Source organism: Epinephelus moara, chromosome 8 (assembly GCF_006386435.1).
Source record: "Epinephelus moara isolate mb chromosome 8, YSFRI_EMoa_1.0, whole genome shotgun sequence".
Lineage (NCBI taxonomy): Eukaryota > Metazoa > Chordata > Actinopteri > Perciformes > Serranidae > Epinephelus > Epinephelus moara.
The window spans coordinates 16,590,142-16,615,462 of record NC_065513.1 but is presented as its reverse complement, the minus strand read 5'-3'; the positions used below and the strand labels follow the sequence as shown (position 1 = coordinate 16,615,462).

Below are 25,321 nucleotides of genomic sequence, written 5' to 3'. Positions count from 1 at the left end.
CTTTATAGAGATACTCACAGCCTGTTTGTGTGATATCATGTTGGCACTGATGAGTTTTTGTCATGTGAAGCTAATGTGAAAGTCTTCCACTAGAGGGAGCTTTAAAGCCAAACATCAAGTCCTCACAAAGTAACAAAGCCTGCAGCCACTTCAAACTACAGGATCAACCACACAATGAACCATTTTACCACAGGATTAGTCTGAAGGGAGTCTGATTATGCACCTTCAATAGTCATCTTTTATCCTCCTGTAGCTCATAGTGGTTTGGACAGAGGAGTTCTGATCCTGAGTCTTTGAATCATCTCAGCACCAATCATAAACACCAGATTATCAGACTGGCATTTCAAGGCTATTACATAGCCAGAGACATGTCTGCCCTTTTTAAAGCTGATGTAACTACGGTACAGCATGACTTAAAACCTTTTTGAGTAAACCATAATGGGTCTTTTTACTGATGGCCAGACTCACGTCATCCTCTGACCCTCATCATCACCGCAGTGTAATCAAGCATCTTTATTCTGCTTTCATTCATAGAGCTCTTTCTGTCTCTTTCTCTCTCTCTCTCTCACACACACACACACACCCACACACAGAGACAACCTGTATGTGTGTGTATGTGTGTGTGTGTTTCTGTGTTACGCATGGAGACATGAATCTATTTAAACAATCGCACTGTGGGGAATCACCTTCCTTTTGGGGACAAAAGTTGCCATATCCTATGTCATTAAACTTTAGGGTGAAGACTTGGGTTAGGTTTAGGATAAGGTTAGGTATAGGTCAAGGTTAGGGTTAGGCAAGTAGTAGATAGGGTAAGTCTCCAGGAAATGAATGCAAGTCAAACTAATGTCTTCTGAAGTGGTGGAAACACGACAGATATTTTTTCTCCCTCAGCCCAATTTCTGCCCCATTAGCACCAGTTGCCCCCAATATTTGTATCATCATGTCAATATCTGAACAAATCCCAAGACTGTATCAAATATCACACAGTAAAACTGCCTATTATTAACTACTTTAAAATAGTTTATGTGCAATAGTCTACCACTGTCTACTTTTTTTTTACCATATTGCCTATTTTTATGACTGTTCTTTAGATTGTAGTTTGTAAGATTATGTAATTAATCATTTTTATTTATCTATTTATTGCATTGTTTGTATATTTGTGACCGAAGTTGTAAGTGACGTGAGGTATTTCTTACTTTTTAATTTAAAAAAAAAGTGTCAGACAAAACTGATCACATTTAAAACCATGGATGAATGCCATGCTGCAAAGACTTCTTTCTCTCTCTCTCTCTCTCTCTCTCTCTCTCTCTCTCTCTCTCTCTCTCTCTCTCTCTCTCACTCACACACACACACAAAGGCATTATCTGATCTCCTGAAGTGTCTCTGGTCTCCTCTCTGTCTACAACTTCATCCTTATCTTATGCAGAGCTGCTCCTTCAGCTCCTCTCTCCTCCTGGAGGTGTTTCTCTTCCTCAGGCGCTTTAGCTCAGACTCCATGTCCATTAAAAGTGACAAACTGACACACATTCAATCCATTCACTCATTATCTCACAATTATATATTGTAATTACAAACGTTGGAGCATGTGTGCTGCATAAGCCATACAAGATTTATTATACTTTTCAAATATATGTCACTAAAAAAATCTTTGTTTTACTGTGAGTTTCTGATGTGATATTCTAAATCCATCCACATTACCATCTTTTGTAAGTTGCCTTACAATATATTAACCACAAAGTTTAACAGCTAATCAACAATTAAATGAAACTGGGAGCTATGTTTTTGTAGTGCAAGTGAAGTGAGTCCTATCAGCGCCCCATCAGTGAGTGACAGGTCAGACTGGAACTGTTTCCCAGTCTGACTGAAAGTTTGAAGAAGTTAAAGAGCCACTCTGTCTGCGGGTTTGTTTACCAAGCAGAGCTCCGGGACAGGACAAGCTCTCCATCCTTATCAGTGGATTTGTGAATGGGACAATAATGAGGTCAGTTTGATAGAGCAGCCCTGTCAGGTCAGATGGCACCTCGTCCATTAGCTCTCTGATGGCTCTGCGTGATAAAGCTGCGCAGACGACAGCTCCATAAGCGATCACTGCAGGCTATCTGATCAGGTATGTGTGGATTTAATTGGATCTTAAGAGGACCATCACATTTTAACAGAGAGAGGTAACACATTTGGTGTGTGTTTTTTGTAATTAGAGCTTATATATGAATGATTTTAAAACGCGCCTTAGATTATTTTGTATTATTTTGTTTTTTACAATCGGTCTTTGTAAAAATTGAACTGTAAATTTAATGTTTTTGACGCAGAGACAGGATGGTAATTTTAAAAAACCTGTGTAAAAACTAGGCTACATTTCAACATAATAACTGTCAGCGAAAGAAAATGATAATTTTTTCTCATGGAAGAAAATAATATAAACGCATTTTGTGGTTGACATGTAAAATAACCCGATAGCCATATACAATTGTACATCCTTAATTCAGAATTTCAAATTTAAGTGTGTCAAATTTAATCCACGAAAAATATAAAATAGTATTAAAGACAGTGAGAATTAAACAAACTGCTGATTTTTAATTTGCCTCTTTTTTATCAAGAGAAATCTGCAAACAAATACAATTCCTTATACAAAATATACCACAAATCTTTGATATAATTCAGACTATTTTCTTGTTTTAATCACCAGCCTCTTACACCCTGTAACGAAGCCTGAAAGTGTCCGTGGTTGAGATGTCCCTCACTGCTACCCGTTAAATCAACCAGCTGGTTATTACACATCTGTGCAGCTGACGGTGACACACTGTGATAACTGCAGCCATACATGCTGCTGTTTCCGTATGCAAACACAGAATTAAAATGTCCAAGAGTCACATTGTAAGGTGCTGAGTGGGACCCTGCGCTGCACAGCTTCCCGTCCCGCACCAGCACCGGCACCGCCACCCTCCTGGGTGCAGGTGGATACCCCGCCAGCTCCAGAGACTTGTCCTGCCTCTGCCGCTTGCATTTATACCTCCTGTTCTGGAACCAGATTTTGACCTGTGTGGAGGTGAGTTTGAGGATGTGGGCCAGCTGCTCTCTCTCCGGAGCGGACAGGTAGCGCTGCTGTCTGAAGCGCCTCTCCAGCTCGGACACTTGGGACTGGGAGAAGAGGACCCGGGGCTTCCGGCGCAGCCTGGCTCTGCTTTTGGAGTTTTTGTCACAGCCAGGAGAGCTGTCAACACCGCTTATCTCTACACAGGAGTAAAAAACAAAACAAAACAAAACAGTCAGACAAACAAAAATTTAATACAACTTGAATAATTTGGCTCAAAAGAAACGACACATTTCATCCATTTAAACTATTAAAAAAACCCTAAGTACGTAATACTGTATTTAAAATTTAAATCCTATTGATGGAGCTGGATGTCATGTTTATCTCTCCAATTTTTACTTATTTTTTCTTATTTAAATATACATTATTTAGATTATTTTGCAGTATATTTTATAATATATTCAGATATTTTTGCTTTAACATTAAAAAAGAAAAAAAAACTACATAGTTTACTTTATATTTCTGCCACACAGTACAGAAAAGTAAAATGAAAAACAACAACAAAAAACACTGGATGATATTAAAATTATAATTATTCTGACGTTATGAAGACGATATTTTCACTAGATTTTTAAAAATAAATTAATAAATACACAATACAAAGTTTTCTCTGAGTTAAAATTTAATCTCTCAGGTAATAAAGGTCCAGGGAAAGTTGTAGGAAAATAAACACTCCTGAGCCATTTTTCTCTTTATAATAAAAAATAAAAAAAAAGTCACCATCACTGCCTCCTCATATCCTCCAAAATTTAGTTGATCCCTTTTGGATGTTGGTGGGAAAATAATACAAATATGTGAGCTCCACCATTTGTGTTTTATAAACAGATTTTTTTTTTAAATTGAGATTTTAAGGAAAAGAAAAACGTGACAGGTCGTGGTGGGACAGGTTTTATCCCTGCTATCACGCGCTCAAGGCCCCACTCCATCAGTCGGCCTAATCCTGACCAACCAGCAACAGCCTGTATACACCTGAACTGACTGATTATCATGCATCTTTATCTCACCCTGCTCATTTATTTCCTCTTCTGTTGCTGAGCTGTGAATATCGAGCTTCTCCTGCGTCCCCGAGACGCACGGCTCCGGCTGACAGTCATAAACGTCCCCGGTCCTGGACGCAGCGTGCACGTGCTGATAATGCATCGGAACAACCTGATCAGTCATCAAGAAATCGTTGTCAAAGTCATGGTGGTGCTCCAGCTTCAAAATATCCTTCACTGAAAAAGGCGTCGTGGTAGTTGAACTGGGATGCATCCCAACTCTTTTAGCTGCTGTGGGTTATTTAGATCCTTTATTACGCGCTGGGCTGGAGCTGCTGGTGATGCTGCAGGACGTGTCTCTGGACTGACTGATAGGTGAGGGCACGGGGAGACTTAAATCATTCAGGGGTCCGACTTAAGAGCAAGGTAGAGACAGATATGTCACCCCTCTCCAAAACAGTGGCCAACACCCAGCCTGCGCGCACAGCTCCTTTTCTTCTCACCTTACACCTCACATCATCTCTCTGCGTGAGACGGTGTAGCTAAGAGGGTTAATTAAGAAGTAAGTTTACGGTGTGAGGGTTTTTAATTACATTTCTGAATTCCTACAAAAATATTGGAGTTATCAGCCTAACTTTTTTCTTTAAAAATGTAATTACTTTGACAGGAAATGTGGTGTTTACTGAAAAATGTTTATTTTTTAACAGTTAAATCATTAAATGTTTAATACATTGAAAAACAAAACTCACTTTTTTAATGGATTTCAGACACACTGACAATCAATGTGTTAAAAACATACACTTTTGCATCACTTAAAACAAGTGAAACTGCTCCAGATTAATTAACCAGTTTTTAAAGGGTGTCATTTATTCAGTGCGCACCCAAACCACGCTTCTGGTCAGCCAAGTTAAGCCACTTAATCCGCACACAGGTCCTCCGGGGTTGAGTGATTTTAGGTGATGTCGAACAGCTTTACCATCAACATTGTTTTCCTGCCGCGTTATTAGTGTTCCCAGGCCACAACAAACAGTAACATTATACCTGATGTTGTGGAAGTGGAGAGGCGGCGGCGCCAGCCTGCGATGCTTGACTGAGGCCGAGACGCATGTCCGCACAGACAGGAACAAGGACAGACACGGCCTGTCCCACTGGGGGACACGGAGATGAAGGACACTTAAAGGCCTGAGCAGGAGCTTTTTTAAAGCAGTGATTGAAATTATTGATCGGTTCTTTATTTAGAACAGTTGAAGTAATAACAAATAAAAACTTAAGAGTAAGGCTATAAGACACAAGCTTATGCAGAACTCAGAATGGTTTGTTGCATAGGTGTCATCATGATTCATGTTTCTTCTTATTTAGAAATGATCAAATCACCATGAGTTAATGGAACTAGTTAACACTTTAATGGATAATCAATTAATGGATGTTATCTCACAGTAATGTGTACATCTGCATTGTTGTTTTACTTAAGTACTCAGACTTACAACCTTGGACCCACTGGTTAGTTTTAAGTCCAATCTGCTGACTCGTTGCATCATTGCATCACTGCCACCTGCCGAGTTACCATCTTCCACAACTAACAAACATTCCAGAAGAGTTAGGCTAATTTCCTAAACCAGTTCGATCTATTAAGTTTGGGTGGAGCTGTGCTGTCAGTTTGCTTAGGTCAGAGAAATAAGAAAATAAATGTTCAGCCTGGTTTGTTATAACAAAGCAGGCAATGAGCCATGCTAGCATAACTATTCCTCTCATATCAGAGTCATGTATACTGGGAGATTTGCACAATTTCAATAGTTTCATTAAAGGATAAAAGGGTCTTCCTCTCGTCATGTATGGCCACAAAGAAAGTAATCATGAATAATTGGATTTGCTCAAAAGCACCACCTCAGAAATAATGCATCACTGAAGCAATAGAAACTATAAACTTGGGAAAAGTAGCTTTCATGTTGCAAAATAATGAGACAGAATATGTTGAAATATGGGCACCAGTGGAAAATTATTTAATGTCAATATTATATGTATATATGTGTGTATGAGTAACGCTATTTGTTTTTCTCTCTTAAACCTCTTACTTTGTTGTGCTGACATGAACTAAAAACTGATGACTTTCCTTTGTTGGTGCTGTTCTATAAATCAGAGACTTGCTTGGTGTTTGTACTGTGGGATGAAGTGCAAAGAGAGGAGAAGGATTATGGTGGTGTTTGAGACCAATACTGCTCGAGGAGTACTTTGATTCAGGAAAGAGGATGAGAGTGGTTTGGATGTGGAGGTTGGACTCGAAGGGGATTAGAGATGCTGGGATTTTTTAAAAATGTTTTTATTGTCCAATTTGTATGTCCTTTGTTTGTTTTGTTTGTACTTTGTCTGTCAATTATGAATAAATGTTAAAAAAAAAACGACATTTAAAAAAAAAAAAGAAAAAGAAAAAGAAAAGAAATGTTCCCACTTTTACAAAACAGCCATCCACACAGTCCCAGGTGAAACACACAGGTGTAAGTGAATCATTGGGGAGCTGTCTGAAACAAATTCAACCCCGCTGCTGTGTCTTCAGAGGCTGTTTAAACTACACCTGTAGCTGTGGAGGAAGATCTCAGATCTTTCATTTAAGTGAAAGTAGCAATACTACAGAATAGAAATATTCTGTTGAGTCCTGCATTCAAAATCTTACTTAAAGGACCAGTGTGTAGGATTTAGTGCTATCTAGCCGTGAGGTTGCAGATTACAACCAACTGAATACCTCCCTCACCCCTTTCCATGCGTGTGTGAGAACCTTTGGTGCCCTTCAGGTAACACAAAAACACGAAAGACCCTCTCTAGAGCCAGTGTTTGGTTTGTTCAGTCTGGGCAGAGACATGGTGCTGCAACACGGCAGACTCAGTGGAATAGGACCCACTGTGTATGTTGATCAGACCCTCAGTAATGCTGCCCAGCAGGAGAAACAGTATTGCACATATTCAGGGGGCCGCAAACCAAGCTAGAAATGTTTTTTTTTTGTGTGTGTGTGTGTGTGTGTGTGTGTGTGTGTGTGTGTATGCACCAGGCACTTCTAATAATACATCTAATAATTTAATAAATCTAATAATACATCCATGCATGGGTGGATTAGGAGACAATGGGCCCATGGGCACAGATATGCAAAAGGTGCCACCACCTCACCTACACAGGACACACACAGAATTCGTGGTATTTTTGCTTCTTTTGTTGCTGTTGTCCTGTTGTTATGCATCTCTTTGTGGTTTTGTGTCTCTTTGAGATAATTTTGCTTTTTTCGTTGCTGTTGTTTTGTGTCTCTTCGTAATCATTTTGTATCTTTGTATCTTTATGTTTGTTTTGCCCCTTCTTGTAGTTAATTTGAGTGACATTTTGCAGATGAAGACCAGGAGGCCCCTGACACTTTAGACCCCTGGGCGTGTATCAAATTATACTTTAAATACCAAAAGTAAAAATACACATTATGCAGAATGGTATTCTGCATTATATTATTGGATTATAATTACTGATTCATTGATGTGTTCATTATGTGGCAGCTGGAAAATGTGGAGCTCATTTTAATTACTTTATATACAGCTTCTGAAATTTCACCAGGGTATCAATTAAGTCTCATCTTAACCTGTTATAGGTAACATCTTAATTTATTAGTTGTTTCATATTTTGTATTATGTCAAATAAATGTAGTAGAGTAAAATGTAAAATATTAACCTCTGAAATGCAGTGGAGTGAAAATAGAAAATAACATAAAATAGAAATACCTAAATAAAGAACAAGTGACTCAAAATTGCACTCAAGCACAGTACTTGAGTAAATGTACTTAGTTACTTTCTTTAATTAACCCGTGGTTTTATCTACAGTACAGATGTAGACTGGTAAACCCACAAGCTGTGTCCTGTATCACCTATGTGCCACTAGAGGTCACTGTTTCTGAGGTTTAACTTAGACCTTCTGCAGATGGTCTTACAGAGGTGTAAGGCCTCTCTGTAATTGTGTGTGTGGAACCTGTTGCTCCTCTTGCTTCTGGATCACCATGTGATGAAACATTTATCAAAGGAACATGAACAATTATTCTCTAAATAACAGCAAGAGAAAGACAAAGACAGTAGTCAGTATCACTCCCAACAGGGTCACCAGACATTTGGCAAAATAACCACTTGATTTTAGCAAGTAGTAGTGTGAGCAGGCCAACTTACTCATACAGCAAGTGAAAAACTAAGCTGCTAACCAGTCTGACCGCAGCCAGCACATAGAGCCTGCTGCGGTGGCTGCTGCTTCTCTGGCCATGGCAAAAAACAGCAAACACGACTGCTCACCCTGCAGCAAGGAAAGTGAACAGACCTGCTCTGGCCATGGCAAACACAGTCCATGGTGGAAACAGCCCATATTCCTGCCTGCTTAGATGGTGGAAACAAGTGAAACACCTGTCACCCTGGCAAAAACAGCACTGATGTCTGCCTGTTCTGTAACATCGCAGAGACAGCTCCTGTTCCTCACACTGTGAAGCAGTCATCTGCCTAAGAGCAGTAGGTTTGGAGAGAGACTCATCCTCCAGCAGCTGCCCAAAAAAATAAGCCAACAAAACAGCAGCCATAACTGGTGAGTAAGTGATGGCACCTCCTGCTGACATCACAGCAACATCTGCTTTAGTCATAATAAAGAGCAAAAGCAATATCTGCTCTCATCAAGCTGTAAGCTGTGGAAGCTGCTGGTCTCCACATATGTCCACCGCAGCAGCAATTCCTGATGTGTGAGGCTCACTGCTGACATCTGCTGGTCAGGTTGCCCCGATGAGAGTTTTGTATTCCCCTAACAGCGCAGCGAAATTAAATTAAATTAAATTAAATTATTTCTTTTTTTATTTTATTTTATTTTACTTTTATTTAAAAATTACACTATTGTACTATTATTACACTATTTTATTATTACTTATTTTTATTTCTATTTTTATACTCTTTTATTCTATTTTATTCTTTGTGTAGTTTTCCCCTATCTAAATACAGATTCTAAGGATGGATGGTGTCATGTTGTTCAGATTATAAAGCCCTCTGCGACAAACCTGTGATGTTTAACTATATAAAATTGACTTGATTTGAGACCCCTGATGTGCTGGTAGCCCAGTGAAGTTAAGTCCCATCATAACTGTAATAGTTGAACCCATCTCTAAGTTTTTATCAGTGCTCAAAAGTGCCAGTGTCCCGCACTGTACAAGTCCAGGAAAGTAATCCCTGGCCTTTATTGACACAATTCAAATAGTTATATCTATGTTGCACAATAAGATAAAAATGTAGGTAACAAGAAATTAATTATTTACTCATGAATATTAAAGTAGAATTAGTCTAGCAATGTGATATATAAAATAAAAACAGCACTGTCTTAAATAATGTTTCAACAGAACCTTTAAACTTAATGCAGTGCAAGGACTCTCAGCAGTGATATTCTGTGAAACAAGCACACCTTCTACTGACAAACCAAGAAACCTGAACTTCAAAGCAGAGGGGGTAAAACTCACAGTCAGCTGTGAATTGTTCGACACCTTAGGGATTTCAGGGTGTCCAGTTTGAAGGGTAAATTACTTAATCACTACAGCAGTGTTCTCTGAAGGCTCGGAGCAATGCTCCCTCTGAGTTTCTGTGACTCCTGTTCCTTAAAATCAAAGCCTTTCCTATTGATTCCACCATTTGTCCCCTCGCTGTAACATAAGAAGCTAAGCTAAGTACAGTTTACCACAAAATACCCCTAATTCATCATACAGAAAAATAGGAGGCTGATAGCAGCTGAAAGAGGAGATAGAGCTGTCTGAGGCTGAGTGAAACTGAACCCAGCCTTTCTGTGGCCAATATGCAATGGAGGATACTCATCAAAATGTTTTCTGACATTGACACTTGCAGTCAGGGGAATGGGAGACTTTTCAGTTAGAGTGCAGTCTCAGTTAAGTTTGAGATGTGAGAGTGTTTCCTCGTATTATCCAAGGTATGCATTGTGGTTTACAGAGAGACTCTGAAGATGAGAGGTGCTACCTAAACCTACAGGTTTACTCCAACACCACCACCCCCTGTGTTAGTGTGTATCCATGCTGATATGCTCAAGAAAACAGGATCTGTTGCTGAAGCTGACCTCTGACCTCCTGCAGAATCAAAAAGACAAAAAAGACAGAATATATATATAGAGAGAGAGATAAAACAAAGTCTCATTGTTTCATTTTAGCTGATTCTTATGTGCTTGTATTCTATTTTCAGACTGTATTTGAATATTTTTAGACAGGCAGAACAGAGTAGAGTATCGTTTTGTTGCCATACAGATGTTTGCTTTGAACCAGTGTTTTAAGGAGCCAACTTAAATAGCTTTCTTATAATGAAACTTGGAAAGCACAACTGTATTAGAAGGGGATTGACTGGCACTGCACATTTGTATTGAAATGGTTACTTGTAAATGTAACTGAGCATGTTTTGTACCTTTACTCGTGCAGTTTTAGGGCATGTAATCTTATTTGACGAGATTTTGAAGTATTTCAAACACTTTCCATCTTGTCCGGCAGAACGTGGGTCATTGTTACCTATATCAGGATCAATCTTTGTGTTTATGTGTAGCACGCTGACTGTCACTTGCATGGACTGTCAAACTCTCTTGATGCATCACCAGCCTGTTCATACAACTGCTCTTTACACAACACCAAATTTAAATTCTCACTTTTGCCCTTTGTATTACTACTTGTTGTTAAGGTTAATGATGAGTCATGATGTATGTACTTAAACATTTTTTGTCTGTAATTACACACTCTGAGGCATGTACACCAGTTGTAACATCATTTGCTGGAGTCATTTTCAAGCTAAATTAGGGCCAGTTTGCAGTGACATTATAACTATTATTTCCTCACTTATTCAAGGTAACTTCCTGGTGATAGCTTACTGTGAAGCTTGCAATTTTTTAATGCCGATATTTTGAGATCTCTATTTAATTGTTCAGATATTGTGAGATAATGAGATAACCAACCTATTATCTCAAGAAACCAAAAGGTTGTTTCCTCTTACTACATATAATAATTACTTATTACACTATATTTTTATAATTACTTGTTTATCAGAGATCAGGAGTGACATACCAGCATGTCATCTTGACAGTAGTTTAAGATGAAACTGTCAGATGGAGGAGTACCCATTATTAATTATTTACCATTATTAGTTATGAATCAGTTATGAATCAGTTACAGTCATGACAGCTGATCTTGAAGGCTGAAATCAGGTTTGATGAAATGCACCATACACTCATTTTCGAGTTCTCCATAATTATCCATAATGATCTTAAGAAAACAAAATTGTTTTCTCGTAATAAATTATCTCGTTATTCCTAGAAATCGGTCTTTTGTTTTCTCAGAAACATAAATTAACCCTTTAATATGAGAAAACAAGCTTTTTTAATTTCGATACATCAAAATAATTAACTTGTGATCTGGAGAAAATGGAATTAAAAGGAGACTCAAGGACAGCATGTTGAACATAAATATGTGCCACCTCTTACAAATGTCATAGGTATCTTGGTACTGAATACATAACAGATTGATTTCTATGACATCAGATTTTGAGTGGTTGTTGTTTAAAGCAAAACTAAGTTGTTGATGAGGAATTGCAACAGATGGACACTGAGAGAATGAGGACAACAATCAAAATGACATATTTTAAATAAATTTGTGTTGTTCTTCATATGAAATTACAATGGTAAGCTGAATCTGAGGGAAGCTATTGGTATGACCCATTTTCAGCCACTAGATGTCTCTGTCACACTGTGTTAATTCCAAGAGCCTCAATAAAAGGATGAATTTATCCACACTTGATGATCAATAGGTCAGAGAATATCATTAATTTATGGTCACTTAATGTCCTGCAGAGCGCTGTTGAAATTACACTTTATGTCCAACTGCGAATTTGCAACAAATCTATTGTGTCTGTAACACTGGGAGCAAAGCAGACACATGCAATATATATATACTGCATATATCTTAGTCTCATTTTGGCATTTGTCTTTTTCTTGAAACGCAAACTGAACTCGAACTGGAGTTCTGGTCTATGGTCTGTCTTCTGTAGTTGTGTATCCCTAAGTCTCAGCATTTCCTCCATGTCTTAAAGGCTGGAGTGGGAAGCCATAAATAACATCTGCTCAAAATTACAATGACATTGTGTGGAACAGGACTTCATCCGTATTGGTGAATCTTTTCCAGTGTTCATCACTCACTTAGAGAGCTGTTAAAATAGTCAGGTGCTGCAAGAGAAAGCAACATTTGAGAGTGTTCAAGAGCATCTCAACTGCACTGGTGAAGTGACTGAATAGGATGCTCAATTGGCTCCATCAGTTTGATTGGCTGAGGGCGACGTTAGGTGCACAAATAGCATAGTGTTGTGCAAATTTTACAACAAAAAAAAGATGGTGACAAAATACAGTGAACCTATTACTCGCTACAATGAATATAATGTTTAGTTTAATGTATTCAGCATATCAGGAACCAAAAACTGCATTGCATTTGATTCCAAGTCAAATCTAGAGATGCCTTGGCAGAAATGGAAAATGCTCTGTTTCATCTCTTTCCCCTGCCACTCCAGCGCTTTCTTCAGTAAAATTTGATCTAATTTTCTTTCCCGTCCTTGGGTATTTCCCCACAGAAATGAAGGGATAGTGATTGCTGGGTAAGATTGGAGTGGATCTAATCTTCCACTGCTCTCAGTCATACTCCATTTCACTGCACATCTAATTTGTCACACTGCTGATGAATATGCCACAAGTTTCATGGGAAAGAGAAGGACATAATGAATATAAAACACACTGGGAGAGGGGAGAGGCAATTGCCGTGCCGCACTAACCACAGTGCATTGTTCATTTGTCCCATTAAATTGCTGACACTATGCATGCACTATGGATACATTGCTCTCCTCCCTCAGAATTTGATCAAGAGGTTAAAACAATGACAAACAAAGATGGTTTTGTTGCTTGTCTGCAGCTTGCAGAAGCTCCATGGTCATTTGTGTTTGACTACAGGGTCACTCTGTTTGTCCAAGGAGAGCATAAATCACCCCTTAATGCTGTGCAACCCACAGTGGAAATGCTTGCAAGAAATGCATGCATTTATTGCTCATATTCAAGCAGCACTGTGAGCATTGCAGACAGATGTATTTCACACACATGCATGTGCAGAAGGTTTACACAACATCGTTCTGAAGCAGAAGGTACCATAACGTTGTATCTGATGGCTAAAATGGAGCACTGTTTCATTACCAGCTTTAAAAAGCATTAACATCAAATTAAAAAACACAAGCAGATGGTATGAATTGCATCTGCATAATTATATTCTAATTTCGTCATTATTCATTATTACTCTGGTTGTGATTGTCAGGGCGGTGATACACTCGGCAGCAGTCCAAGCAACAGGCAACAAAGTGAATAGACAGGGTCAAAAATCTAAAAATCTGTTCAAATGTTTCCTGGCAACAAGATGTTTCTGTGTGTTGAAGGCAGCTTTTTAAAAGTTGCCCACTACATAACTGCAGCTATGTAACAACGCTCAGTGAGAGACAGATTTTTAAACTGACCATGTGAGAAAAAAAAATTCAAAAGCATTTTGCTCTGTCCATCGTGCTTGTGCTATATTCATTGATGAGATGAGAGTGAATGTCTCTTTAAAGAAGGAGATGATAGAATCTGTGTGCAGAGCTGCTGCATCACCTATCCATGAGACTGGAGAGCGGCTGATGAGAAAGCCCTTCAGGACTCTTCTCTAAATAGGCATGAAATTATATCTCCCTCTGACTGAGATTAGCGTCCATGGAGCGTCTTGTGTTCTGCCCCCTCTTTTCCTCAGGCTCTCCAACCAAACGGAGCGCTTTGCAGTTTCAGCTCGTTTGTGTTCAAGTTTAAGAAAGTTCTTTTTCATCAGGAGGTGCTCTCTGTGTCCTTCATCTTCATCCGTGGGTCCTGCAGGATTTGTCACATGTACAGAGGAGATGTGGTAAACCACAACAATGTTATGTACTGATGATTTGTGTTTAATATCACTCACTGGAAAGAACTCACTGTTAGTTTCATGGTACACAACACACTGTAGAGATCTCATTGATAAATAGCTAATATGTGGTGGTTATTATTATTATTTACCAAAGGAAGGTAAAAGAAACACAACATATCTTTAGGAAAATCTGAATTATAGATCTGAATCCTCACGTGCCTTAGTCACTGATGTGAAGTCACAGACTGAGGAGGGAAACAAAGCCACTGTAATGTTACCAAAGTAGAAAATCATAAACCTTCAGGCAAAATGAAGCTCCTCTACTGTACAGTATATTCTGTAATTCTAGGATATACAATGGGATCTAATAGGAGCCAAACTGAGAGATGTGTGACTGTATCATATGTAAGGGGATGCTTGGACTGATAAGCCCGCAGAGAATAATCACAAACTCTTTGCTTCCCTTCAGCTCTATGGAGCGTCATAGCCTCTTTCAGCTTATCGTTTTGGTTTACTGTTTTGGCTCAGTCTCTCTGCCCACATAGCGTGAGCATACAGTGAAGAACAATCCCTCTGCACACTAACCTGGCTGGCACCAAACAGCAGACAAAGTTAGGGATTTGCTTGTGGACATACAGCAATTGCAGATTTAGCAGCTTAAAGGAATACTTCATCCCCCAATTCATCATTTGTATATCAGTTACTCACCCCATGTTACCTTGATAACAGGAAGATCATTTGTGTTTTTCTCACATCCCTACACTGCAAATGAAGAATCCAAAAAGGAGAACATTCTTGATGAATTGCAGTCATAGGGGTCCACATTCAAAAACAGCAGAACTATATCAAAACTAACCCGAACCTATACACACACTTAAATCAGGCAGTGTAATGCAAGTCTCATTTATCTTCCCAAACGCATGCATTTTCACTGAAAACCTAATATTTAAAACACTTCCGTATAAACAGCACACTTGTCCATGTGTGAGACTCACTGTGTGATCGTTTGGGTGGTGAAGTATTCCTTTAAGAGACAGATATTTTACCTCAGAGGCTGGAGGAGACCAAAAACAGAGCTACGATGATCAGAAACACAAATCCAATTATATGCTAGTGATGCTCCATATTTGTTGGTTGTATAATAGGCATGTCTATGCTAATGAGATTGCCATATCAAGTTTAAAGATGATGATATTTCAGATTTGTATCCATAACCTCTTTCAGAAAATCAGTAATTGCAGTAAAGCTCACCTGAAAGCTATGCTGTCACTCGCTGCTGTTGTTCATATAACATTTTATATGCCCCACCCAGATGCAGCATGCACCTGAAGGCTCTGCATCTACATACTCCAAGTGGGAAATTGGGACACTTGGAAAGTCTATAGTTGAGAGTATCCATGGATTGGCTGTTAGATGACTTTATTTAGAATAATTTTGACTTATTTTCTTTGTCTTGAATTTAAAGCAGGTCTAAGAGTTAAAATGGACATCAGTGCAGCTCTTTGTAAGCTGGTGCAGAGGGTATGGGATGATGGCAACCTGAGAACTGAGTCTTTTTCATCAGAATCAGAAATGCTAATAGACCTGGATATAATCATGGTATCATAGATGACACATGTATTGTAGATCTGGTGATCTGGTGGAAGGGGTGGTGATGAAGGGAATCAGCAATCCAGAAAATCTAGCACAAATGGTTTAGAAAATAAACTCCAACACTTGGTCACACAACATCTGACACTTGCACCAATGAGATTGTGCCAGTTCTGTTTTTATGTGTTTTGTGGGTTTGGCCCGTGAACATGATCTCAAACATTTTTTTGCTTTACACTGTGAACCTGTACTCAGACCATAACTGCATCTATAAGCTTGTCTAACCAGTCGAGTTTTCATCTATTAAACAACATGTTTTGGGGTTTGCTGATCAATAAACCAAGACGTACTTTTTTGAATATGTTAGGGCAGCTGATGGAGAAGAATGTAGAGAGCTAAGGGACTGTTTTCAAACTGCTAGATTACATATATATTTTGCCACTTGGCAAAGTGGCATTACTAAAATGACACTGGGAGCAGCCTTTTGTTGTCTGTTGATGCAGAAGTTATTGGTGGTGAGAAGAGGTCAGCGGTTAGGTTTAGGCAACAAAACCACTTGGTTATTATTAGAAAAAGATGGTGGATGCGGCTGAAACACACCAAGCTTTGAGTGGCACAAACACAGCCTTAAGATGGGGCCGGCAGTTAGGTTTAGAGAACAAAACTACTTGGTTATGGTTAGGAAAAGATTGCAGATGTTGCTACAAAACACACAGCTCTGAGTGTTTGAAAGTTGTTGTTTGTTGGTGTCAAACACTGGTCTGGTATTTGTTCCCCACCCACCCTGCGCAGACATTCACACTCTTTAAAGTAAGTCTGTTGCTTTAACCGTCTCATAGTGACGCAGATAGGTTTACACTGGAGTTGGTGGGAAGCCTGGTGCGTCTCACACAGATGCTAAACTCTGCCACCCGCGTCATTATAGTGACGCCATGAACACTGCCCACGCGGTGTAATTTGATGTTTAACGTTACCCTTGGCGTCATTATGGTGACACTGGGGACGCTGCCCACACAGTGTTTTCGGATGCCCCGGGAGTGAGACCAGGCTGTGATGCAAATCTGTGAATGATGATGAATCCAAATGAGTGAAACAAGAGCAAAGCAACATATTTCATACCATATGCCAGATATGATAAATATTTTATTTCTGATCAGCAAAAGACACACAATTGATGCATTTGTATCTTTCATGACTTTTCAGTACAGAGGAAAAACCCAAACATATACACAGTATGGGTATATATGTATATGGGTATATTTTAAAGTGCAAGTGATTCACAAGGGTCAATCATGCGTTACATAGCATCTGTATCAGGAACTTCAGTAACCTCCTTAAATCCTTGATAACTTTTTGAATCTGATAGTAAAATAACTGTCACTTATATATATGAATACAAAATAAACTTTACTAGTCACTGAAGCTTTTTGATTTAGTTTAAGCACAACATTAATCTATTTCAAGTCTTGAGAGGAAAGAGTACCATGAAGTGCCAGAAGTGAGGGAGTCTTTTGTCTCTAGTGTTGACAGGAGAAACAGTTTAACAAAACTCACCATGGGTCAATTTAATAATGCTCCAGTACCACCTTAAGCACCCTACGCTTGTATTCAGATCTAAAACAGAAAGTAGCTGAAAGCTGCGTATAGTTTTCTCACTTTTGTTTTTCCCCAACAGCCTTCACGGATCACCTAACTTGGGCATGTCCTCGTCGAAATAGACATTCAGTATACAGGTACATTCTCTGAAATTACCATTACATTTGACTTGGTGAGGAAACAGTCAATTTGCCCTTGCCAAATATATTTGACACGAGGAATGTTCATAGAAAATAAATATGAAGACAGACGATAAAATGTGTACGTGTAAATGTGGACTGATGCTGAGCTCACTGTGTGTTGACAAACCAGAGCGGCCACAGTCGAGGGGCATCTGGACAGCATCTTACAGGGAAGTAACAGTTTAGCAGCAGCTGTTGGGTTTTGGATTTACCCATGGACAACAAAGATACAGACATATGTATCAATAGTACATGAAGAAGCCCTGACCCTTCAGGATGCGAAATATTCAAACTGATTTCCATTCACTGGGTAAATAAAACATGTCTCAGTTGCACATGTGCTGAATGTTTCAATGCCCTTTATAGTGGTTAAGATGCAAAGTGCATATTTAACATAAAATAGTAAGCTAGGATACACTACAGTGTGACTATAGCTCTTAACTTCCCATGTGATTCCTTCAGAACTGCTGTCCTTTCGCACCAAATGACACAAAAGAAATGCTCAAAAGAAACACCAGTTTACAAAAAACACAGAAACAGAAAGCAATATAGAGGAGTGATGCCTCCACACCGTGAGTGCAGTATGAGAGCATGCACGCTGCCGCTTTATTCACACAGCATCAGCTGGCACTGAATGAAATAAAGGTCAATTTCTGTGTTGCTGTGAATCCTTTGTATGTGAGATTATTGCATAGTTTGGAATTCTTAACATAGCTATTAGATTGACACTGACATCTCTTTTTCTGGTCTGTGCTTCACTCTTATCAGTCCAGGACAATATATAAATTCACTTTTTTTCAAACAGGACTGGGTTCAATTCCTCTCATGAAGTCAAAACTATATTTTATCATTTTGTTGACTGTTTTCAAGACCGATTTCCAAGGTTTGAATTTTTCTAACTAAAAACTGTTTAACAGTGAACTGAACCCAGCCCTGGTTCCAAGTTAATCTCTATATTGCATTTTCAATGTGCACACGCATTTGCTTGTCAAACAGAAACTAACCTAAGCCATTGATTATGTCAAACGAGCATCTATTCACCAAGTAACCATAAAACAAACACCAGCATGAAGTGACTGCGGCTCTGAGCTAATCTACGGATTCTGAATGATTGTCTCGATATCTGAAGGCCCTGAAACATGTAGTCTTATTTGCAAAAGACGTTCATATGTTGTTTTGGGAGGGTGAATGCAGATTGGCTTTAGTCCACCGGGACATTTTATTACATTGATGTACAGTTACAAGGTCCCTTAAAGGGAGAGTCCACCCCAAACTTAAAACTACATATTTTTCCCCTTACCTGTAGTGCTATTTATCAGTCTAGATGGTTTTGGTTTAAGTTGCTAATTGTTGCAGATATCGGCCGTAGAGATGTCTGGCCTCTCTTGAATATAATAGAACTGGATGGCACTCGGCTTGTGGTGCTGAAAGCACCAAAAAATAAATTAAGAAAAATTCAATAGCAATGTCTCTTTCCAGAAATCATGAGCCAGGTACGCAAGATAATCCACAGACCTTGTTGTGAGCAGTTTTATGTAGAAACTTTGCTCACCTAGCACCACTGAGATAGCTAGCATTACAGCTAAGCCAAGGAGGACTATTAACATCTTGCACTGTAACGAGCATGAGCCTCTCCTCCATAAATAACTGCAAAGTACAATCTATAGACTCATACAAAAGTAATCCCTCTAAATCATTTCTTATGAGTCAGGTGTGTCAGTGTATTTATCTGCAGAGACTCTCTGCTCTGCCTGTATTATCTTGTTTTTTTCTTAGTGTGTTCCTGGGAACAGCGTGCAGGTGTGGTCGGGACTTTATAAAAAGCAACCAGTTAGTAGCAGCATGCATCCAAGAGGAGGCTATGAAAATTGTGGACACAGTGCCAAAAAAACCCCAAATATATCAAGGCGAAATGCTAAGTGGACAAAGCTTGTTCCAAATGCAGGGTTGGCTGTCACTTTCACCTTTGCTGGTGAGCGCTGAAGAAGAGGATAGGGATGGAGAGCAACACAGAGTTGGCTTGTTTCTCTTGGACAGGGGGGTGATGGTTGGTTAGCTTTGTTAGCTTGCCAAAGAATCAGCTTTTCCATTACAACAAAGGTAACATTCCTACAGTAGTAGCTTGCAGTGTGTGTCGAGCAGTGTAGGGGGGAGGGGCCAATTTTGAATTTGTGTTTACAAACAATAACCGACAATTCCTGCATAGTATACCTTAAAAGAAAATTATTTTCAGCCCATGCAAAGAAAAGCACCGCAAACTAGCGCAGAACCATCACAACTCTTGATGCTGGTGTTTGTTTTACTGCGATTTTACCTGGTCAGTCTTCAATAATGTGCACACACCCCGAGCACTGAACAAGCACATCTAGCAGCTGCTATGACAACCTTTTTTTTTTTTTTTCACCCAGAACGTGTGTCAAAATTAAGCTATCGTTTTGTTGTGGTCCCTTGTAACACCCCTAAAATAAATCACCTGACTTGAATGACCGACCGTGTTCCCCTATGGCCAGCACAGAGTCATGACATGGGTCCCATTCAGTCACCAGAGTGTCAGCTCACCTTTTTTTTTTTTTTCCTTTTTTTTCCCTTTTTTTTTTTGGCATAGAGCTCATGTTCAAATAGGAGCCATGACTGAACTGCTTATTTTTTTTTTTTTAAATCTGTAAACTAATTAAAACTACAATAATGCATTAAAATAAAAAAAACATTAAATAATATAGTAGGAAAATAAATATCATTCCAACAAGGCTTTTTTTTTTTTTTAAATAGTCACTCTCAATCTTGACATAGGAAGCCAGCGTGTATGTCACGTTATTCACCTCAGAGAATGATGATCATCAGTCCAAGAAGATGGCTGCTCTCAGTCTCATCGGTGAACATGCTAATGAGCTACCGCACATACACGGCTGCTTCACGCTCAGTTAAGAACATGGATACAGATTCCACTAAACATGGTCCCACATACTGTATACCGTAGAGCTCAACAGTCATATGCATTACAAGTGTCTGGATACAAGATATGCAAAATGGACTTTTTCTGATAGTTAGACTTGGCCACGACCTGGACAATCCTTATGTGCAGGATGATGACTTGAAACACATGACCATGGCTACATCTGCCATCAGGAACAAAACGAAACAATTATAAGTGCTATAGCTATACACTATTTTGGTATTTCATGAATAGCATTCAGGGCAGTTTGAAGTTTTTTGGTCAGTTTAAGGTAACCTCTCAAAGGTTGTCATGAAACCTCTACAGACCTCACTCCGTTTGAGCACTCTCTTTTAGAGGGCTAGCTATGGCTGTCTCAGATAACTTAGTATACAGTACATTTAACTGTTATGTTAGTCAGAAAATAGATATGAAACTCATTTCCACGTCTCATGCTCACAATTTGACTGGTCCCACCTCTGAAATATTAGATACGTCTACCAATAATGTCCCATTCCTATCAATAAACTAATAATAATCCAACTACTGATTTCTATTCATGAACAAATGTTGAGATTATGAGATTCTGGACTTGTGCTCTAGAGGCGTGAACCACTATGGCTGTGTTGTTTTTTTTTCTTTTTCTGCTTGGCATCAAAAGACATCTTAAGGATTCATCTCTGTTGGAGGAGGTGACGAGGAGTGAACAGGACCACGTCGCACATATGCAACAGCCACATGTTCAACACTAACTGTGAGCGTACTCGATGGAAAGGGGGGTTCTCTCAAGCCTAAAGTGTAGGATATACAATATAACAACAATCAAACTCTGATATCAACTCTATGGGCGTTCCGGCATTCCCTAGAGGTGCATATTTCTGTAACTTCCAGTCTAGCGAAGGAATGGATTTCTATCACCCCTAGGGAATAGAGGAGCTTTCGTGATGTTTTGAGGAGTGTGTGGAGTTTCTGAATCTGAGTGGAAGTTAGGAGCTGTCACTGGCTGAGCGCTTTTTGCCAAAATGACTGGCAGAGTCTCTGTTTCGCAGATTAGGCTGGATCTTGTACATATGGGGACCCATGGACCAGCGCCAGCTCCCACGGCCCTCCACTCCAGTTGGGATGGCGGCAGCTGCAGCCACAGCAGTGGATGGGCAGGGCTTGTTCTGCAGCAGCTGAATAAGCATGGTCATCTCTGGGCCCAGCCGCGACACCATGCTGGTCCTAACGCGGTCCACTGTGTCCTCATCACAGTCCATCAGGCTCTGTAGCAGCTTACCATAAAACCTAGGACAACAACACAAAGCATTGCGCAGAGTGTAAGGAGCTGAAGTGAAAGAGACAAAAAGGACAAACATGTGCAGCAAGGCAATAACATGTTCCTGTTGTACCTGATAACAGTACAAATCTTTACAGGTGGGTGTAGATTTGGGGGGGATGCGGTGACCATGTCCCCCTCAATACTTAAAACGTGCTTTTGTCTCCCCCAGTAAAAACATGAAAGTAGCAGAAAAGGCGATGCAGAAAAGGCAAAAATTGGTCCATGAAAAAATTCACCAGAATGCAGGAAATTAAGTGTTCACAGATTCCCCATTTCATATGTGTCCCCCCAAAGTATTGAAACAAACCTAAGCCCTTGGGTATTTCTATGTATTTGCACACATGCTCTATAGTCTGATGTCATCCATATGGGAGTGACCATCCCTTCTCCAGTCACAACCAAGCCTTGTGCTTCAGCTCCTACATGTATTACAACCACAATAGGAACAAAAAACATACAAGCTTGATATTCCTGTTTGATTTTCCTTCATTGTATGAAAGAATGTATGAAGCAGATGGTAACCAAAACATGGAAATCAATACAAATGTAGCCATCTGTTGTGTTGCATAAATCAGGCTCAAATGTGATATTTGCAACATGCCAACCATGTATATTTGTGATTTTTAAAATGATTCAAACATATGTCTCAATCACTTATAATTAGCAGCTATATTTACTGTCTGATTACTGCTGAAATACACCCTTGTTTTCAAATCTATTCTGTGGTCAGAGAGCCTGTTGAACATAATGAGCTTCAAAGTCTGACATGCCCAGTACAGTGTGTACTACTGTCAGCAGCTCATAACTTCGATCAACATGTTTTTAAAGTGTCTGAAAAGGAAGTAGAGGAAGTGCTCACCTATTTGGGAAGTGACTTGGTAGCTGTGCCACTTCGCCAATAGCATCTGGATTCGATCGGGCCACAGTGCAGATGTCCAGCTTGCTGTAACACTCCTCTTGGACTTCAGATATCATTCTTTGGAAGGTGGAGCAGCGGCGGATGGTGGGGAATGCCTTCGAGGTGATGCCATTGGCAATGCACTTAAGGCTCTCCTTCACAAATGCTTTACCCTGTAAAAACACAGCAGTGCTTCACACATTCTTGCCCTGACAGTTACGCCCATGTAATCCTACACAAGCTCATGTGCACGGCAGAAACAGAGAGAGAATGGCATACTGTGTGTGTGTCGTCTTTGTGAGATGAATTAAAGTGCATATACCTGAGTGTCAAATTTAGCAGCACTGTATAGGAAGGACTTGCAGATGTCATGCATGCCATCTGTGTCACAAGTTGAGTTTTCCAGGCAGGCGAAGGCTCCGCAGCCAACTTGGAGGGCACTGTTGAGACAGCGTGCCACATCTGCTGTGGGCACAGAGAATGAACCATCAGCAGGGGAGCCAACAGTGGGTTCACTGGGAATCACTGCACACTCACTGAGCTCATTACACAAGGGTTGCCAGGGTTTCGGCTAAAAAATGCGGCGAACAAAAGAGAATGTTCATACTTTGGTGATTCACAAAAGACATACAGTCACTCGGGGCAAATAGTGACTTGACTGGAGATTGGACACCTTACAACTCGTAGAGTCTCAGACACTATTTGGCACTACAGCTCTTTTCTCTTGGCAGGGACCTATATTCCACTGTTTGGTTCTTTTCAGCAGAGCTTGGATGAACAGCACCAGAAATACCAAAGAGTTTACTGAAAATTTTTGGCGTGCCTGTAGACACACACAAATATACACTTGTACCACTGGCACACACACACACACTCACATACACATGCACACACTGCCATCACACTCTGTGTTCAATTTTTAACACAAGCCGTAATTGTCAAGCTGAATTTGAGGGCTCTTCCTCCAAACCACTTTAATGTCCTTAACTATTCACTAAGCACATGTCACAGTCCGGTTAAATACCCAGAAATGATCCCATGAACATCTACACAATGAGATACATGCTCAGAAAACGCTGCCATATTCATTTCAGGAGCGTCACATGACTGGAATAGTTATTAGGCTGATTAACCCACAAGCAACCCTGATCCCCATCTTTGTGAACCCTATGAAACAGCTACTCTGCAACATCCTTCAGTCCATTTTCCAAAAACTGATCTCCGCCGTACAGAACACAGCTCTAAGTCCATGCAACCGACTTGAAATTTTACACCAAGAATGAGCTATAAAACATAATCTGTAAATCAGTGTATCCAGATAGTTGGCTTCCCTTATTCTTCATCCAAGAATCCACTGAGATGGCAAGCAGCCTGACTCAAATCCTTTGTAATAACCATTAAGAAATGTCACCGCGGAGCCTAAGCCTACTTGGCAGACTTCGAATCTGGGGCCCCATGTTGACCTGCACAGTCAGATAAAGTCTGCCTGCCATCAGGGACCAGAGATTGCTCTCAAAATACAAGAGAGTGAGCTGCAAATCTTATGATGATGAAGCAATTCCTGCAGAAGGGAATCAGCATCCCACTCTCCCACTGCCTTTTATCACCGGGCTGTACCTTGGTGTTGAAAAGGAAAAGTCAACATTTGAATGAAGCCATGCAGATTCATGCTTTGCAGTGTCATTTCTTGATGCTTATTACATGGGATTATGACTCAGGCTTTTCTTTTCTTTGACGGGTAAGAGATGTGAACTAATAGGGTTGCGTTTATGTGCCTCAGTGACAAACAATGTAATGAAACACAATGTTTCACTGACTTGAAGGCTACACAGGAAGGCTGCACAGGAAGCTTTATGTTTTATGCACTAAAAAAACCCTCAAGTCCACTATAATGCTGAATAGTGGGACCTACAGTATGCAGCAGCCAAAGCGAGCATGAGAATACCAGCATGACACAGCCTGCACTCTCAGGTGTCAGCACCAAGCTCCATGCTCATCTGTTGCCGGCAGGACACCGGCAAAAACCACAGCGTTAATCCCGCAGCCTTCTCCATGAATCAACGCGCTCGTTAAGACACAAAAGGCTGCATAGGCCAAAAAAGATAATGAGGGAAAAAAATCTCCACATAGTATTCGAGCAAAGGTAAAGCCTGTGCATTGTGAAAATGGTGTGTTTAAAAAAAAGAAGAAGAAGCAAGCAGTGCACTCTGAGATATGCAGATGAAGGCAGCGCGTTACTTACAAGGGCTATTGGCAGAAAAGCGTGTTCTCCTGGGCGAATAAGACTCGTTTTGATCCAGTTCATATGCAGATGCGTTCAGCACCATCAGGAGAAAAAGTCCGGTCCTCAAAGGCATCGTCCTCTCAACACAGATAAGACAACTAAATGTAAAGAGACGCCTCCTGCTCTGTGTGTAATTCATAAAGAATGACGCTCCAAAAAGCTTCTGCAGCGCCGAAAACACAACACACGTAGGTTATTACAAGTATGCTGCCAGCAAGGTCTTTACACTGGACTCCTCACTATCCTTTTGACTTGCATGACAGATAGCACCGATGTCAAGTCTGCATGGGTTTATATGGGAGCGCTGAACATTACGAGTTCTGCGTGTGGACCAATCAGAAGGCAGGATTCAAGACCGTGGTCCTGGTCTCTCCACTACTAATTGATAAAATCATTTAACAGCGGCCAACGCTGAAGATCCTACAGCTCGACATGCAGAATATGGCCAATATGTCTTATAATGACCCCAAAGAA

The 25,321-nt window shown here is 40.0% G+C and overlaps 2 protein-coding genes across 2 annotated transcripts; both read right to left on the bottom strand.

Annotated features, from left to right (window-relative positions):
• Positions 1-1,594: 1,594 nt before the first annotated feature.
• nkx2.7 (NK2 transcription factor related 7) lies at positions 1,595-4,494 on the bottom strand. Its single transcript, XM_050051268.1, has 2 exons — positions 4,093-4,494; positions 1,595-3,227 (listed from the first exon to the last, which is right to left on the bottom strand). The coding sequence occupies exons 1-2, from the start codon at positions 4,337-4,339 to the stop codon at positions 2,677-2,679; spliced, it is 798 nt and encodes a 265-aa protein (XP_049907225.1). The 5' UTR covers positions 4,340-4,494; the 3' UTR covers positions 1,595-2,676.
• Positions 4,495-16,927: 12,433 nt separating this feature from the next.
• Positions 16,928-25,102, bottom strand: stc1 (stanniocalcin 1). Its single transcript, XM_050051248.1, has 4 exons — positions 24,806-25,102; positions 22,886-23,028; positions 22,525-22,736; positions 16,928-21,631 (listed from the first exon to the last, which is right to left on the bottom strand). The coding sequence occupies exons 1-4, from the start codon at positions 24,984-24,986 to the stop codon at positions 21,331-21,333; spliced, it is 837 nt and encodes a 278-aa protein (XP_049907205.1). The 5' UTR covers positions 24,987-25,102; the 3' UTR covers positions 16,928-21,330.
• Between the last annotated feature and the right edge of the window lie 219 nt (positions 25,103-25,321).